The following is a 13,727-nucleotide window of genomic DNA, read 5'->3' as shown; positions in this document are numbered from 1 at the left end:
GACATATTTTATGTTTTGTGGCTGTTGCCATGTAACGTTAATCCAGGCGAATAAAGAAGACAGAAAAACCTTCAATGTAGCAACGAGACGTTTCTGTTTTAATCTTAAATAATAATCTGAATATTTATCAATATTAACAACACAAAAAAAATACTTTTTTCAAAAAATAAGCCTTCAACGTGATAAATAAACAACAATGTTTACCATGTAATTATTTTCTCATCAGTTGAATCCTTATCATGAAGATCAACATTAATCTGTCTTTATCCCAGTGAATAAGAGTCACGTGTGTCATCACAGATCGCGGTGTAAACATGTTTTGCTGATGGTCCGTGAACGCATCATTTCCTGCGAAAGTGGGAGTTCAACGTTGTCACCGTGAGTCAACAGCGGAGCACAGGCAGCACAAAGCCGCTCACGGGCCCCGAGGAGCACAGCCCCTGATCAGGAGCCGAGAGAGTCCGCGGGACACCGGAGACCAGCACCGATCTGAGAGGAGACGGAGTCACGGAGAGCAGCGTAAACACGGAGAGAGGCACCGGGAAAAGGAGCCGCTGGAGGCGGCAGACGGCAGCAGCAGCAGCGCCTCTTTAAACTGTACTCCCCGGGACACGGGCACCGGAAAGATGATGACTGAACCGGGAAAGCCAATGTACCACGGCCGTCTGACAACACGGGAGTGCGCCGTGTGTGTCTGTCAGCTCTAACGTGTGTCGTTCCGCTGAGGGTTTTGGTTGAATTGTGCTTGTGGATGCCAGCGTGGCTAGCCTAGCCTCGAGTCGTACTGTACAGGTACAGCTGCTGCAGAGCCGCAACAAGAGGAGCCGCTGGGACAAAGAGCCACGGAGGGAACAATGAACCGCTTCCGCAAATGGCTGTACAAGCCGAAGGTAAGATGCCCCAGAAGTGCCACTAGTGCGTTACTGTCCCGTGTTTTATCTGAAGCGCGGAGGGCGCAGCTCGTTAGCCCAGGTCCTGCTCGTCACATCTGCTGGAGTCTGTTAAGAGTCTGTTAGCCGCTTTAGCCGCTGGGATTCTGTGTTTTGTATTGATTGTGTGTGATTGAGTTTTTGTCACCAGAGTGCGCCCCGTAAACACAACTCAGGTGCTTTTAACTGTCACTGCCATGTGTGCCCCCCTGATGCCCTCAACTACAGTCAGTGTTTTCACAGATTCGTTTGGATCAGTAAAGCTGTGTAAGTGACACAGAGGACAAAAACACTACTTCTTTAAAGCCTTCTCCTCTTGGCCATGAAGACCGGTGCAGCACATTTTTGCAATATCCTTAAACTCATGAATATGTCTTCAAATCTTGGACACGTTTTGATTTTGTTATTGTTCTCCAGAGGTTGCAACTACAAACTATATGTCTTGCTATACTGCCCAACCTGCCCAAAGTAAAAAGTCAATCAAGTAAAATCAATTTTCAGGCCTAATACCTTTTCTGGGCTTATAATGACATAAGATGGCTTGAATGAGAATTTAATGAGAATTCTGGCTGTTTATGCATGCCCAATGTTATGTCTCAATAATTAACATTTGTTTACAGCCACGCTTAAATCTCAAATGTAATAGTTGGGATAAAACATGATGCTTTTTAGTCATGTCCTGGTTGGCTTGTGGGTGATGGTATTTCGGTGTCATCAGGTGTGGATATGGGCACTCACCTGCGTCACTGACCTCCTCTGTCCAGCCATATTTGCTGTCGCAGCACTGTGGTCTCTATTGTTGAGCTTAGGCCTAAGTGCTGGGCTTCTCTACACTATTGTCACAGCCCAGAATGAGCTGAAGTGCTGAGCTGTTACATCAGACCTCTTTGTGCCAAATTATAGCCTTGGACTCCGGTCTCATCCATTACACTTCAGTCTGGTGGCTTTCAATGACGTGCTTAAAGAAATGAAGAGAAACTGACTCAAATACTACGTACTAACTGCCCCGTTGAGGAAGACGTGTGCTGCCTCTGTTGAGTGGCACCAGAGAGTTACTGTCCTGCCAAAAACTCCTTCTCATGTAGTTCTGTAGGTGTTATTTCCCTCTCCCGACATATCCCACTCACACTTTTAGGGGTCAGCCACGTGATTGTGATGCGTGTAGCAAGTAGGCGCTGTACTCTTTTTGAACATAAGTCTCATCTAAGTCGGTGGTCATTGACTAGATGGGATATTTGGTGCTGGACGGCTGACAGCGGAGGAACTACAGGGACACACACTGCTGACTCATTCTCTGCAGGCTACAGTCGGCCTCCTCCACAGTCTGACTCAAGCTTAGATTTCCCAAAATTCTTAGAATCAGATCATTTAAAAATGGTGCAAAGTTAAGTTAAAATATTTCATTTGACTTGAGCCAAGATGATTTGACATTAGTTTATTATTTACTTACTGTAACTATGATTAGTTCAATTACTTGATTCCAGTAATATGTATAAGCAACGCAGGAAATGTGTGGCCTGTTCAGCTGGTGACATTAATAAATATCCCTGTTTAAATCATTATCCGCTCATGACTTTCTCTGTTATGACTACTGTAGTTGTGGAGCCTGCAGCAAAGAATAGTGAGCACCGCCATGGCAGGTCCCGTAGTAGAGCACATGCTTCCTCTAATCTAACACTCCTCTCTTACCGTGTCATAAGCTCTGTGAGAATCCACAGCCTGAACTCCACTCAGACTCAAACATGGTGTGAGACAACAAAAAAGTGTTTTACTCATGCTTTCAACTGAAGTATTTCTCTTGAGAAATGTGCCATCACTGGACCACCATGAAAACACATTGACAGAGTTACTTTTCATGGCTTTTTTTGCAGTGGGTCCTGTGATTTTTGTGGGAAACTCAAAAGTCAAGTCGGTACAACAAAGAGAATCACATACACCTCTGGACTCCTGTCAGCATCTAGACATGGTCATTTTTGCTTGTGTTTTGTGTTTGTAATAATACAAACTAGATTTGGTACTTCTCAACTACAATCTCAACCTAAACGTTTTGGTTCTACAAGTAAAGAATATATTGAATTTCAGATAATCTCGTTAATTTTGTTTAAGATGTGCAAAATTTGAATATCAAGTATATTTTTTATTGGAAAAATGCTTCAAAAAGCTGGATAAAAATGAAAAAAAAAAAGTCTGAGAATTAAACCTGTACTAACATGATTAAAGACATGCTTCAACGCATTTCTGTTTGATTGACAACTGTTAGATAGATATTGAGATCTGAATCTCCAAGCACAAATCATAGTATGACAGTTCTGGCTTGCACTGGGCAGGGCCTGTGCTCCTGCAACTGTAGCTCATGTTGGTGTCATCATTATTAATGAATGAGAGAGAAAACGGCACATGGATCATATGCAGAGAATAGCCAGGCTCTTGGGGAGTGCATCACGCACAGGAAGCACTGGCAGCTTCAGCAGAAAGAGGCCACTAAATACTGACAGGCTGAGGCCAGCAGTGATGGCGCTTTAGAACCTAACTTCCTTGTGATAATGAAGTCAGCAGCGGTTTGTCTGATATATTAAAATGCATCAACTTACATCTTTAGAAACTGAAATTTACCTTAGAAACAACATTTTGTGTGTTACCTATTTTTAACATGCTACCTATTACAGTGACTCTGAAGCTTTGTTTTTAATTGTAATACTACTGGCACCACACATAACTGAAATAATAAAGTATCATTTGGCTCGGTTAGCAGTTATTTTCATTATAATTGAAGTCACACTGTTCTAAGCGATAGCGCAGTAAGAATGTGGCACCTCAGCATGCTTATAATTCAAAGAATGAAGTTGGAGATTTATCCAGCATGAAAAAGTGTGTTATGAAGGAGTTAAAAGTTTGACCAGGCCACCGTTTTACTCACAGAAACATGTAGTCGAACACATTTAGTTTGATAATCTATAAAGTAATTGGTGAAATTGTTGGGTGTGAACATTTTGATTAATGGATTTAAGTCGAGTCTTAACTCTTCTTAAAGTGGTGCCTTTTGAAACCAAACAAAGTGTATCAGTGTTCTATAATGTTTTATAATTTCATTGTTTTATTTTTGTGTGTGCACAGCGGACGGACCCCCAGCTCCTGGCCCAGTTCTATTTCGCTGATGAGGAGCTGAACCTGGTTGCCACAGAACTGGACAGTCTGGACGGGCGTAAAGACCCTCAGAGGTGCACGCTGCTGGTCAATCAGTTCCGCTCGTGTCAGGTGAGTACACGCTCTTTGGGCTGTATTTTTACAACCAATCAAAGACCTTTATGAAAAGACATCAGGCACATTCACAGTTGCATGATTTAAAGTCTATTCTTTAAATATAACTTGAAGTGTAACTGTGATTGAAGACAATCTTTTATGTATACGTAATTCCCCTCGCATATATGTATTTTGGCAGACTTGATTAACTTTTTGCAGTATTTACTCAACACATAAATAAGAATATTAATGCAATAATGTAATAATGATAACGAGTGGGTCCCTCATTATCATGGGGCTGGACCTGGACACACCCTTCAATCTAGCACCAAAATGTTGTTTTTTCAAGCTTTAAGCACAGCCAATTGTTTTCACACTAAGAATTAATCACAAATGCACTATGTCATTTGAAAATATTACTATTTACTTACTCATTGAGGGATTACGCCTCTGGTAAACATTTATTATAGTTTTACTTCCGTCAAGCTGCAGTTTATAAAGACATTTTTTAAAATAAAAGTTAAAAATTAGGGGAAATAGCGGTGAGTTCTAAAACAGAATCCCTCTGTGATTCAATATGTCATCAATATGCGACGTGGCATTGAGAACAGACAATTTACATTCAACTCACACTTTTCTAACAGTTTACACGATCATTCAACAAAATGCCAATGTCCAACAAGGAATTATAATTATGAACTTTATAAAAAATAGTCACTCTGAGGACATTTTAGTGAAATGTGTCTAACCATATAGACTTTAAAGATTCAGATTACAAATGTTTTTGCCTGTTTTTTGGTGAATATCTCTAAATATTAAGTAGACCTATCAACATTGAAAAACACTGTTGGAAAAAATAAAATGGGTTGAAAATATTTTTCTGACAAAATTGAACTTAAAAAACATTTATCACTATCGAGCACCGGTAATACGATTTGTACATTTTCACATTTTCAGTGTGTTATTTCTTTGAAATTAACTTTCCTCTATCTGGAATGATGACATAATCAAATGTAGAACATAACTGCAACCTAATGAACATTGGCGGGACATATGCTAAATTTACTTTTAAGAACTTTTAACCATTTTATGATAGTTTTGCCTTCTCATCTAAACACTCAAAGTTGTATAACAGCGATGCACCTAGGATTTAGCAGTACTGCACATCTGAACATCAGCGGTCCCCTTTCTTTTGTCAAGTTGTTTTTGATCAATATTTCTCATAATGTTAAAAATATAAACTAATGATCCCTGTGTGACGTAGATCATTAATTATTTTGGGAGTTAAAAGCATAATGTCTTCTTAAAAGAGACCGCAACAACCACAAGAATGGAATGTCCTGGGTTAGGGTTATGGGTATTGTGCCTGATCAGCATTTCTCTAAATTCTCTCCCAGAATAGATTACTCTGTCCAAAATGTTGGACTTGGACCTTTCACTGCAGCTATCAGCACTTCAGTAGGTTTTACTGGAAGTCTATAGTGGGTGATTAGAGGCTTGAAAAAGGCTCGAAGAAGGAAGTAATGTCAGGAATTAATGGCCATTTTGGCTTCATACAATAGAATCATGAAATACACTAGAGGTTCCTGTTGTTGTAAAGTAGAAGTGAACTTAAAGGGAAGTGGATGAGCAGCAGCAGTGCCCGTTACGTCTCTTTTAACTGAAAGGGAAAGACTGACAGAATTTCACATATCAGAGTCCTGCAGTGGTTTGCGTTCTGCCCCAAAGTTTATGAATGTTCTTACAGACAAACGTCTTACAGGATTACAATGGAGTGAGTGACTGGTCCTTTGTAAGTCTAATCTGTTCAACTTGCCAACAGCTCACAGTTACTGGGTTTGTGGTTTCGGCATGTGACATTTTTTATGATGAGAGTTCATGTTTTGGGCTCAGTAAATGTGCTAAAAAAAATATGTATTATCAGAGTGTATTGAGGGCTCAGTGTTCCTTTGTTCTTCTGCAGGACAATGTACTCAACATCATCAATCAAATCATGGATGACTGTATCCCTAACGACCGGGCCAATCGAGACTTCTCCGTCAAGTTCCCAGAGGAAATCCGCCATGACAACCTAGCAGGGCAGCTGTGGTTCGGGGCCGAGGTACACTTTTCCCTACAGCACTCAATAGAAATGTAGCTTTCTTTTCTCCGTAATAAGGTTGCAAAGGAACCTCCCAAGGAACATTCATTCATTAACCAATCAAACCAGTATTTCTCTTGAAAGTTTTGAACCTTGTCAAGTCTTGGTGAAATAATTCCTAATCATCCATTCCTCTTTAGGTCTTACTGTTTAACTTGTTGGTGATTTATTGTACGTTTGTTCACCAAGACAAAGACATGTTCATATGTGTCAGATGTGACTGATCTTCATCAGTTGAGGATGTTGAGCAGTACGTGAGATTCAGATATAACGCCACGATATAACGCCACGTGACATAAACAATTAGAACAAGTCTGAAATGCTGTCTTAGTTGGCCTGGATGAACACTTCATCCTCATCAAACCCGTGTGACCACATCTGACATTGACAACCTTTTACTGCTGTTACTCTCTGGTGGGATTTTGAAAACACAATATTACGTTTCCATAAATTCAGGATGTTATGCGTCTGTACATTACTCCTTGTTAAGAGACGAGCTTCCAAAGATCCCGTTCCCATTTGTTCCCATAAGTTCCCATTTTCCAACTTTGAAAACTCAGGGAATTTTGCAACCCCATACGTAATACCCGGGTTGATTGTGTTATGTTATTTTTCAGTGTTTGGCTGCTGGCTCCATCATCATGAACAGGGAGATTGAAAGTATAGCCATGAGGCCCCTGGCTAAAGACCTGACACGCAGCCTGGAGGAGCTCCGGAACATCACCAGAGACCAGGCCCTTAGGGATCTGAATTTCTACACTGACCGCATGAAGGACGCATTGCGACATTTTGACAGCCTTTTTGCTGAGTTTGAACTCAGGTAAATAAGTCCAGATTCCACTTGATTCAAATGCTTTGCTCTTGCTGTTACATGAACCTCTTGTTATTTTGACCAGTTATGTGTCAGCCATGGTGCCTGTGAAGTCTCCCAAAGAATACTATGTACAGCAAGAGGTGATGGTCCTTTTCTGTGAGACTGTTGAGAGGTAAGTTTTACACACAGTCTGCAGGAAAAGGAGATATGGGTGTTAATGTGTGTGTTTTCTTTTAGGGCTTTAAAGCTGGGCTACCTCACACAAGACATGATCGACGACTATGAGCCTGCTCTAATGTTCACTATTCCCAGACTGGCTATTGTGTGGTAAGCATCCCCTGCTAGAAGTGCCTGCACCTCTTCTTCCCATTCACTTATAGACCTTTACATTCTTCTAGTGGCCTGGTTGTGTACTCCGAAGGACCCCTGAACTTGGACCGGAAATCGGAGGACATTTCTGAACTCTTCAGGCCATTTCGCACTTTACTTAGGAAAATCAGGTACAGCTGGGGCACGGAAACAGTATGATTATATAAAATAAGAAAGGTAACATGTATGGTGCTGGTTTTGCAGAGACCTGCTGCAGACGCTGAGTGAGGAGGAGCTGATGACACTTGAGAGAAACCTGTGCATTTCCCAGGATGGAGAGCTGCCCTTGGACCAGTGCTCGGCTACAAACACTACACCAGCTCCCTGTCAGGATACTCAGTCCAGTAATGAGAGCTCAGAAGGGGACAGTAAATGTGAGCAAGACCCGCCTGTGTTTGTGTGTGCGGGTCAAGAGCTGGCCCAGGTGGAGCGTGGCTGGGAGGAGAGTGAGAGCTCAGAGCCGGAGCAGGGGCTGCTGTGCGAGGAGGCCGAAGAGGCAGAGCTGGCCTGCTCCATGCAGTATGACGAGGAGGAGCTGGAGCAGCTCAACATGATGGTGCACCGCGTAGGAGACGAGATGTCCACTCTACTGTCCCCTCCCAGTCAGAACCAGTCACCAGCTCACCAACCCCATAGAGACGCAGGGGGCAGTGCAAATGCATCCCCCTACAGGCCTCTGCCCTACCGGGACAGGACTGCCCGTCATTTAGAAGAGGAGGACAGAGTGTTCTTTATGGAAGATCTGGATGCAGCACTTTCCAAACAGTGTGTTTGTGTGGCTTCAGCCTCCTTTGCCCTCCCCTCTGGGCCTCCACAGCACAAGCCTATCCAGGTGAATGGTCCAGTGGGTAATGGCTGTCACTCTGTCTCAGAACAGCCCAGCAGCCACATTTCTCATGGAATTTGTGTAAAACCCCCTTCCTCTGTCGCTGGCACTGAGCCTCCGCCCTACACCAACGGCTGGGAGCTGGAGGGCTGTGTGCCTGAGACTGCAGAGGTTATCGCTCACCGCATGGGAGGCATGAAGCTGTCTGCCACAGTCATCTTCAACCCTCGCTCCCCCAGTCTGACAGAGCTGACTGTGGACAAGTTCCTGCCCAGACCCACTCCCTCTGATGTGAATGCCTGTGGCCCCCTAGTGGCCACTCAGTGCCTCCTGAACTCATGTGTTTGCTGTGGCAGCTGTGAAGACCATGAAGACCCCATCACTTCAGACAGCTCTGGACCTGGCCTTGGCCTTGCTCTTGGATTGGGCAAACACTGTAAAACATCAGCAGTGGCATCTAATGCCGTCATCCAGTCATCCGCCTGCAGAGTGCCTCCTCGGCCGTGCAAGCCTCTCTGTAAACCTGGGAGGGTCCCGCTGACTCCACAGCCTGCTCGCTGTTCAGACGTGCTCCTGGAAGAAGAGGGGCCTCTGTGTGACAAGTGCCTGCTGGTGTTGCAGGATTGTGATGGGGGGCAGAACAATCCACAGGCCAGAAATGAAGAGAAACTTGGAGCCAGTGGAGATGAAGAAATGGAGCGGGAGAGAGAGACCGAGAGTGCAGCGAGCAGAGAGCTCAGAAGAGACTCTAAGGAGCACAGCAGGAGAAGCAGGTGCACCACTGAACTTTACAAAATCACTTTTTACCCCTGTGTTGCTTGTTTTCATTTATTTAAGTTGTCCATCCTCATTAGCCTTTTGGTTTTGTAGTTTTCAGCCGTCTCCCCTCAGCTCAGTGTCTGGTAGTGACTGTGACAGTGTGTCCGTCACCTCTTGTAGTCTGTCCAGCAGTGTCTACAGTCCAAGGTAACTCCTGCCCCAAAGTGTGCTCCTCATGCCTCCCTATTCTGCTTTATAGCTTGATTATTGATTGTGATAACCAATTATTTCATGTCCGATAAAGGAAAACTGATAATACATTTAGCGTGCATGTGTGCGTGCGGCTTGAGCAGGGGTCGGAGCCGGGCTCAGAGTCAGCATTGCTGTCTGGAAGAAAACTCTGTTTTGGTCTTATTTCATGATTTGCCATTATTGGCTGATAATTATTGGTGACCAATATTAATTGAGATTTTAAGAGCATAATACTAAACTTATAATACTTTTGAATGAAACACAGCAGCTTTTTTGGTTGTTACATGGCTCTTTTGTTTACATTTTACATTGTTTTTGCTAATGTATCTCTCAAAACATTTTGCACGCCTGGCCACAAATGCAATTCAAACCCATGCTTTATAGGTTGTGTTGTGTTTTATGGCTAAAAGTAATTTTAATTGACCACATGACTTATCAACCAAAATTCAGGTCATACAATCTGACAGTTGTACAGCAAATTCTGCCATAAATTCTGACCTGGCTCAGCTCAGTTTAAATGTTTGCTGGGTTTCAGGTGACATCACAACATTCCAGAGGCAATATTCAACGCTGATGGGAGGCAACTGAAATTAATATAGTTAAAATGCAGAGTTTTCTAATATGACTTCTAGAGTCTAGCCACTAATAGACTACTAATGATCAGGTTCAACATTTGTGAATTAATCTTTAGTTTCGTGACAAAGTACAATGTAATGTGAGAAAATCTGTCTCTTACCCACATCTTGTCATATGTCATAATTACTTTGTAGAATCTGAAAACCACCAATAGGCATTTCATAATATTCATGTGAATGCATACTGATGATGTCATAACCTCAGATGATGATGATAAGAGCCACTTTCCTCTATTGACGGCATTGGACTTTGACACGAAATATCTAGAAGGAAATTGTTGAACCCGATTTCACTTAGTCACTATACGTCACTGTATTACAACAAAAATCCGCATTTTAACAATATTCATTTTAGCTGCCCACCATCTGTATTAGATATTGGCTGATGAAATGTGATGTCACGTGAAGGCAAACAATTGATGGTGGGTTTTCTCCTCTTTAAATGATACATTAACATCCATCCGAACATCAGCATCATTCAACACACACGTAGAAGGTGTTTATTTCTTGCTTACTATCATGCTTGTTTTTGTCCCATTATGTTTCAAACAGTGTCTGCAAATGAATAGAGACTGTTCTTAAGAAAACCTGCCATAGCCAACTAAGCTCTGTGTTGTGACCCCTCAGTCCTGTGAGCAGCCTAACCCTGAGCTCGTCCACCTCTGAAGACCCTGACCACCATGATGCCTCACTGGCTGTGCACAGCACCAAACTGGCAGCTAGGAACAAAATCCGCTCCCGCTTCCACAGCAGCAGCGACCTCATCCACCGGCTGTTTGTCTGTATATCAGGTACGCATTATATTTAATTTAACCTTGAATTTTTTTTTTGACAAATCGTTCTTGCATCCTGTTATAGTTCATCCATCAGTCCATGTCTTTAAACCAGTGTTCAGAAATCCCCCACTCCCCCAAGGCAATGACATGCTTAGAAATGGGCACATATAAGATAAGATAAGATATTCCTTTATTGTCCCACATGGGGAAATTTCATTTATGGGATTGTGGACAGGCTGAAAACAGCCGTCAACGTATATGGAAACTGAAGAACCTAGATGGATATTAGACCAGTTGAGCCTCTGGCATGTTCAGAACGTGGTCTGCAGGAGCATGTTTGCGTCTGGGTTTATTATAAACCTCTGTGTGTCTTTGTGCCACACTTGCTGCAAAAAATTGCTGAGTACAGATTGATGAGCCATGTACAAGTGTCCTTATTTCTTCCCAATGGCTGTCAGAGATTTGTTATTAAAGAGTTAATTTTGGAGTGTATAAGTGAGCGTAAATGTTTTTTCCATTTTAGATTAATTAACTGATCAGTTCCTGCTTCAAGTGGGAGGTTGGGATTGTTGGGAAATTAGTTCTGAATGAAGTGGCAGATTTGGAGGTAATGGAATAGATGGCTATTTGGAAGACTGATTTTAGTGCACAGCAGTTCAATTGTGGCAAAAGCCCCCATCAAACAAAGGCCATTTTCTGTCCATTTGCAATGGCTTGATTAGAGCCAGATTAAAATTGATGGTTGTTTCAAATAGAGAAGCTTTAAAGAACCGCATGGAGCCTGCGCTCTTATTACAATTACAATTAATTCTGAGTTGGCAAAGCCTTAGACCAGAGCTTCTCAAAGTGTGGGGCGCGCCCGTTTGGGGGGGGCGCAGAGCTGTTCAGAGAGTACAGAGAACAGCACCAGTAATATAGGGGGGGGGGGGGGGGGGGGGACTTTGGAAGGAGTATAATTTAAAATAATTTAAAGATTCACTTAAGTATTTTAAACCGCCTGCTATTTGAAATTGTTTTTGAGAGGTGTTTAGTTGGGTTTGTTTGGAATCATTTCCTCTTTTGGGGGCTGCATTTATAGCCCAAATTGGATGGAAATTGATGAAATGGAGGGAATTGATTTCTCAGGATTAGAAATGTAATACCTACAAACATAAAGTATTAACTGTGTACAGTCTTTTCCCCTTTCTGTTCATTACCACGGTGATGGATTTTCATTTGGTCTCATGTATATTTGGCTGCTGTGTGATTCAGGTGTTGCTGATCAGCTGCAGACAAACTATGCCAGTGACCTTCGTAGCATCCTCAAGACTCTTTTTGAAGTCATGGCTACCAAGAGTGAAGAAGGAGACGACAGCACGCAAAAAGGTAACGTTTTGTCCATAAACCCTATACTTTAGTTTTTTAGATTACATCTGTTATCATATTCTTGATTTTCGTTTGTCTGGTCAGGTCCTGTTCTGCGTAGTGCTGTGCTCGAGGACTGTGCTCTGTGTCAGGAGAGCATTTCATCATCTGAACTGGCAGAAAAGGCCAAAGATGGTCAGTTTGAAGGTCAGTGGGTTCATTTACATACACTTATGGCTGTATCCTGCCCAAACAGGATCATTGTTTAAATATGTTTGGTGTCTAGACCCACCAGACTGGGTTCCAGATGAAGCATGTAACTCGTGCATTGCATGCAAAGCCCCCTTCACTGTCATCAGGAGAAAACACCACTGCAGAAGTTGTGGAAAGGTACTTTTAAATATCTTCATCCGTCTAATGATTTATTTGTAAAACCAGATGGAGAACAAAAGCTAATCATACATGATGTCATTGCAGATCTTCTGTTCTCGATGTTCCTCTCATTCAGCTCCGTTGCCCAGATATGGTCAAGTCAAGCCTGTGAGAGTGTGCACGCACTGCTATATATTTCATGTCACACCCTTCTACAGTGATAAGGCTGGCATCTGACCAACCATCAGCACAAACAATTTCTACTGCAAAGAAATATGCAAAGAGCAACTGGCTCCTGCTCTAGAAGATGGCATCACTCCTGGTGACAGCAGTGATACAGTTAAGACTGTCTTAGAGGGATGAGAGAGGATAAGAGCTGTCTGTTTTTCTTCTGAGAAGGTGGTCCTGAGGGGACGCGGTAGAATGCAAGATAGGATGTATTTGAGTGTATAAAGCTTGTCACATTTGTAGTTTTGTGAGCTTCCTACATTTTTTACCAGAGATTCCACAGGTCATTGCTTTAATCAGAAGAATGTAAATCGACAGACCTAATGAACATTCTGCTCACCTCACTTTCAACAGTTGCTTTATCATAACGAGATTGGCCTTCAGAAGTCACAATACTTCAGTGAGGTTTATTTTTATGACAAAATCCTTATTCTCTGCATTATTTAATGTTTTTTTGTATTACTGAAACTGGGCACTGGATGCCAGCAGCAGGCGTCTCAGGATCCCCCTTGGGCTTTGGCCAGTGCTGTTTTAGGCATCTGGCATGTTCTAGAATGGTCCAGGGGCGGTGAGGGCGAGTTCAGAGCACAGAGGCCTTCTCAGGTGCAGCCTGTATAGGCCCACACCACACACCAGTTCTCTTCACTGGCTATGTGCAATACTGCTACTACTGCACTGACTCTGCGCACGGCACGAGTATGATTACAGTTCAGCTGAGGTTATTTGTGTTTACACTAAATTCATGCTTTAATTGTACTGGATCCTATTTATCTATTTATATGAACCCTTTCCTCTGCTCCCCAATTTCATGACATGTGTCCCTTTACATGTGTAATAAGACTCATGACACAACGCTTCACTTCTCAGGACTAAACCTGTCACATCCCTACATTACCCTGTCAATGGTATTTTTAAGTGAATCTGAGTTAAGCTGTTCAACATATCATGCAGCGCGTGGCAAACGTCTCAAAACTATTCTTATTTTGTAATCAGCACATTGCCATGGCAAAAGAAACACAAATTATGTTAAAAGTTTGTAAATA

The 13,727-nt window shown here is 42.5% G+C and overlaps 2 protein-coding genes across 3 annotated transcripts in view; one reads left to right on the top strand and one right to left on the bottom strand.

Moving 5' to 3' along the window:
* The window catches only part of mrpl35 (mitochondrial ribosomal protein L35), a 108,990-nt gene that overhangs the window by 15,332 nt on the left and 79,931 nt on the right, over positions 1-13,727 (bottom strand). The window lies entirely within an intron of this gene.
* zfyve28 (zinc finger, FYVE domain containing 28) lies at positions 598-13,653 on the top strand. Of its 2 annotated transcripts, XM_072457307.1 has the most exons (14): positions 598-890; positions 4,044-4,184; positions 6,133-6,270; positions 6,927-7,129; positions 7,206-7,295; positions 7,361-7,450; positions 7,522-7,623; positions 7,697-9,091; positions 9,189-9,284; positions 10,592-10,755; positions 11,992-12,105; positions 12,190-12,291; positions 12,371-12,474; positions 12,562-13,653. In XM_072457307.1, exons 1-14 carry the CDS (start codon positions 855-857, stop codon positions 12,691-12,693), a joined length of 2,907 nt encoding a protein of 968 aa, XP_072313408.1. In that variant the 5' UTR covers positions 598-854; the 3' UTR covers positions 12,694-13,653. The 2 variants fall into 2 exon arrangements, with proteins under 2 accessions (XP_072313408.1, XP_072313409.1); XM_072457308.1 differs by lacking the exon at positions 9,189-9,284 and having other exon boundaries at positions 599-890.

This window comes from Eucyclogobius newberryi, unplaced genomic scaffold (genome assembly GCF_026437365.1).
Source record: "Eucyclogobius newberryi isolate DKJ021-1_F unplaced genomic scaffold, fEucNew1.0.hap1 SCAF_21, whole genome shotgun sequence".
NCBI classification, from domain to species: Eukaryota; Metazoa; Chordata; class Actinopteri; order Gobiiformes; family Gobiidae; genus Eucyclogobius; species Eucyclogobius newberryi.
This window is presented reverse-complemented; position numbering and strand designations above follow the sequence as displayed.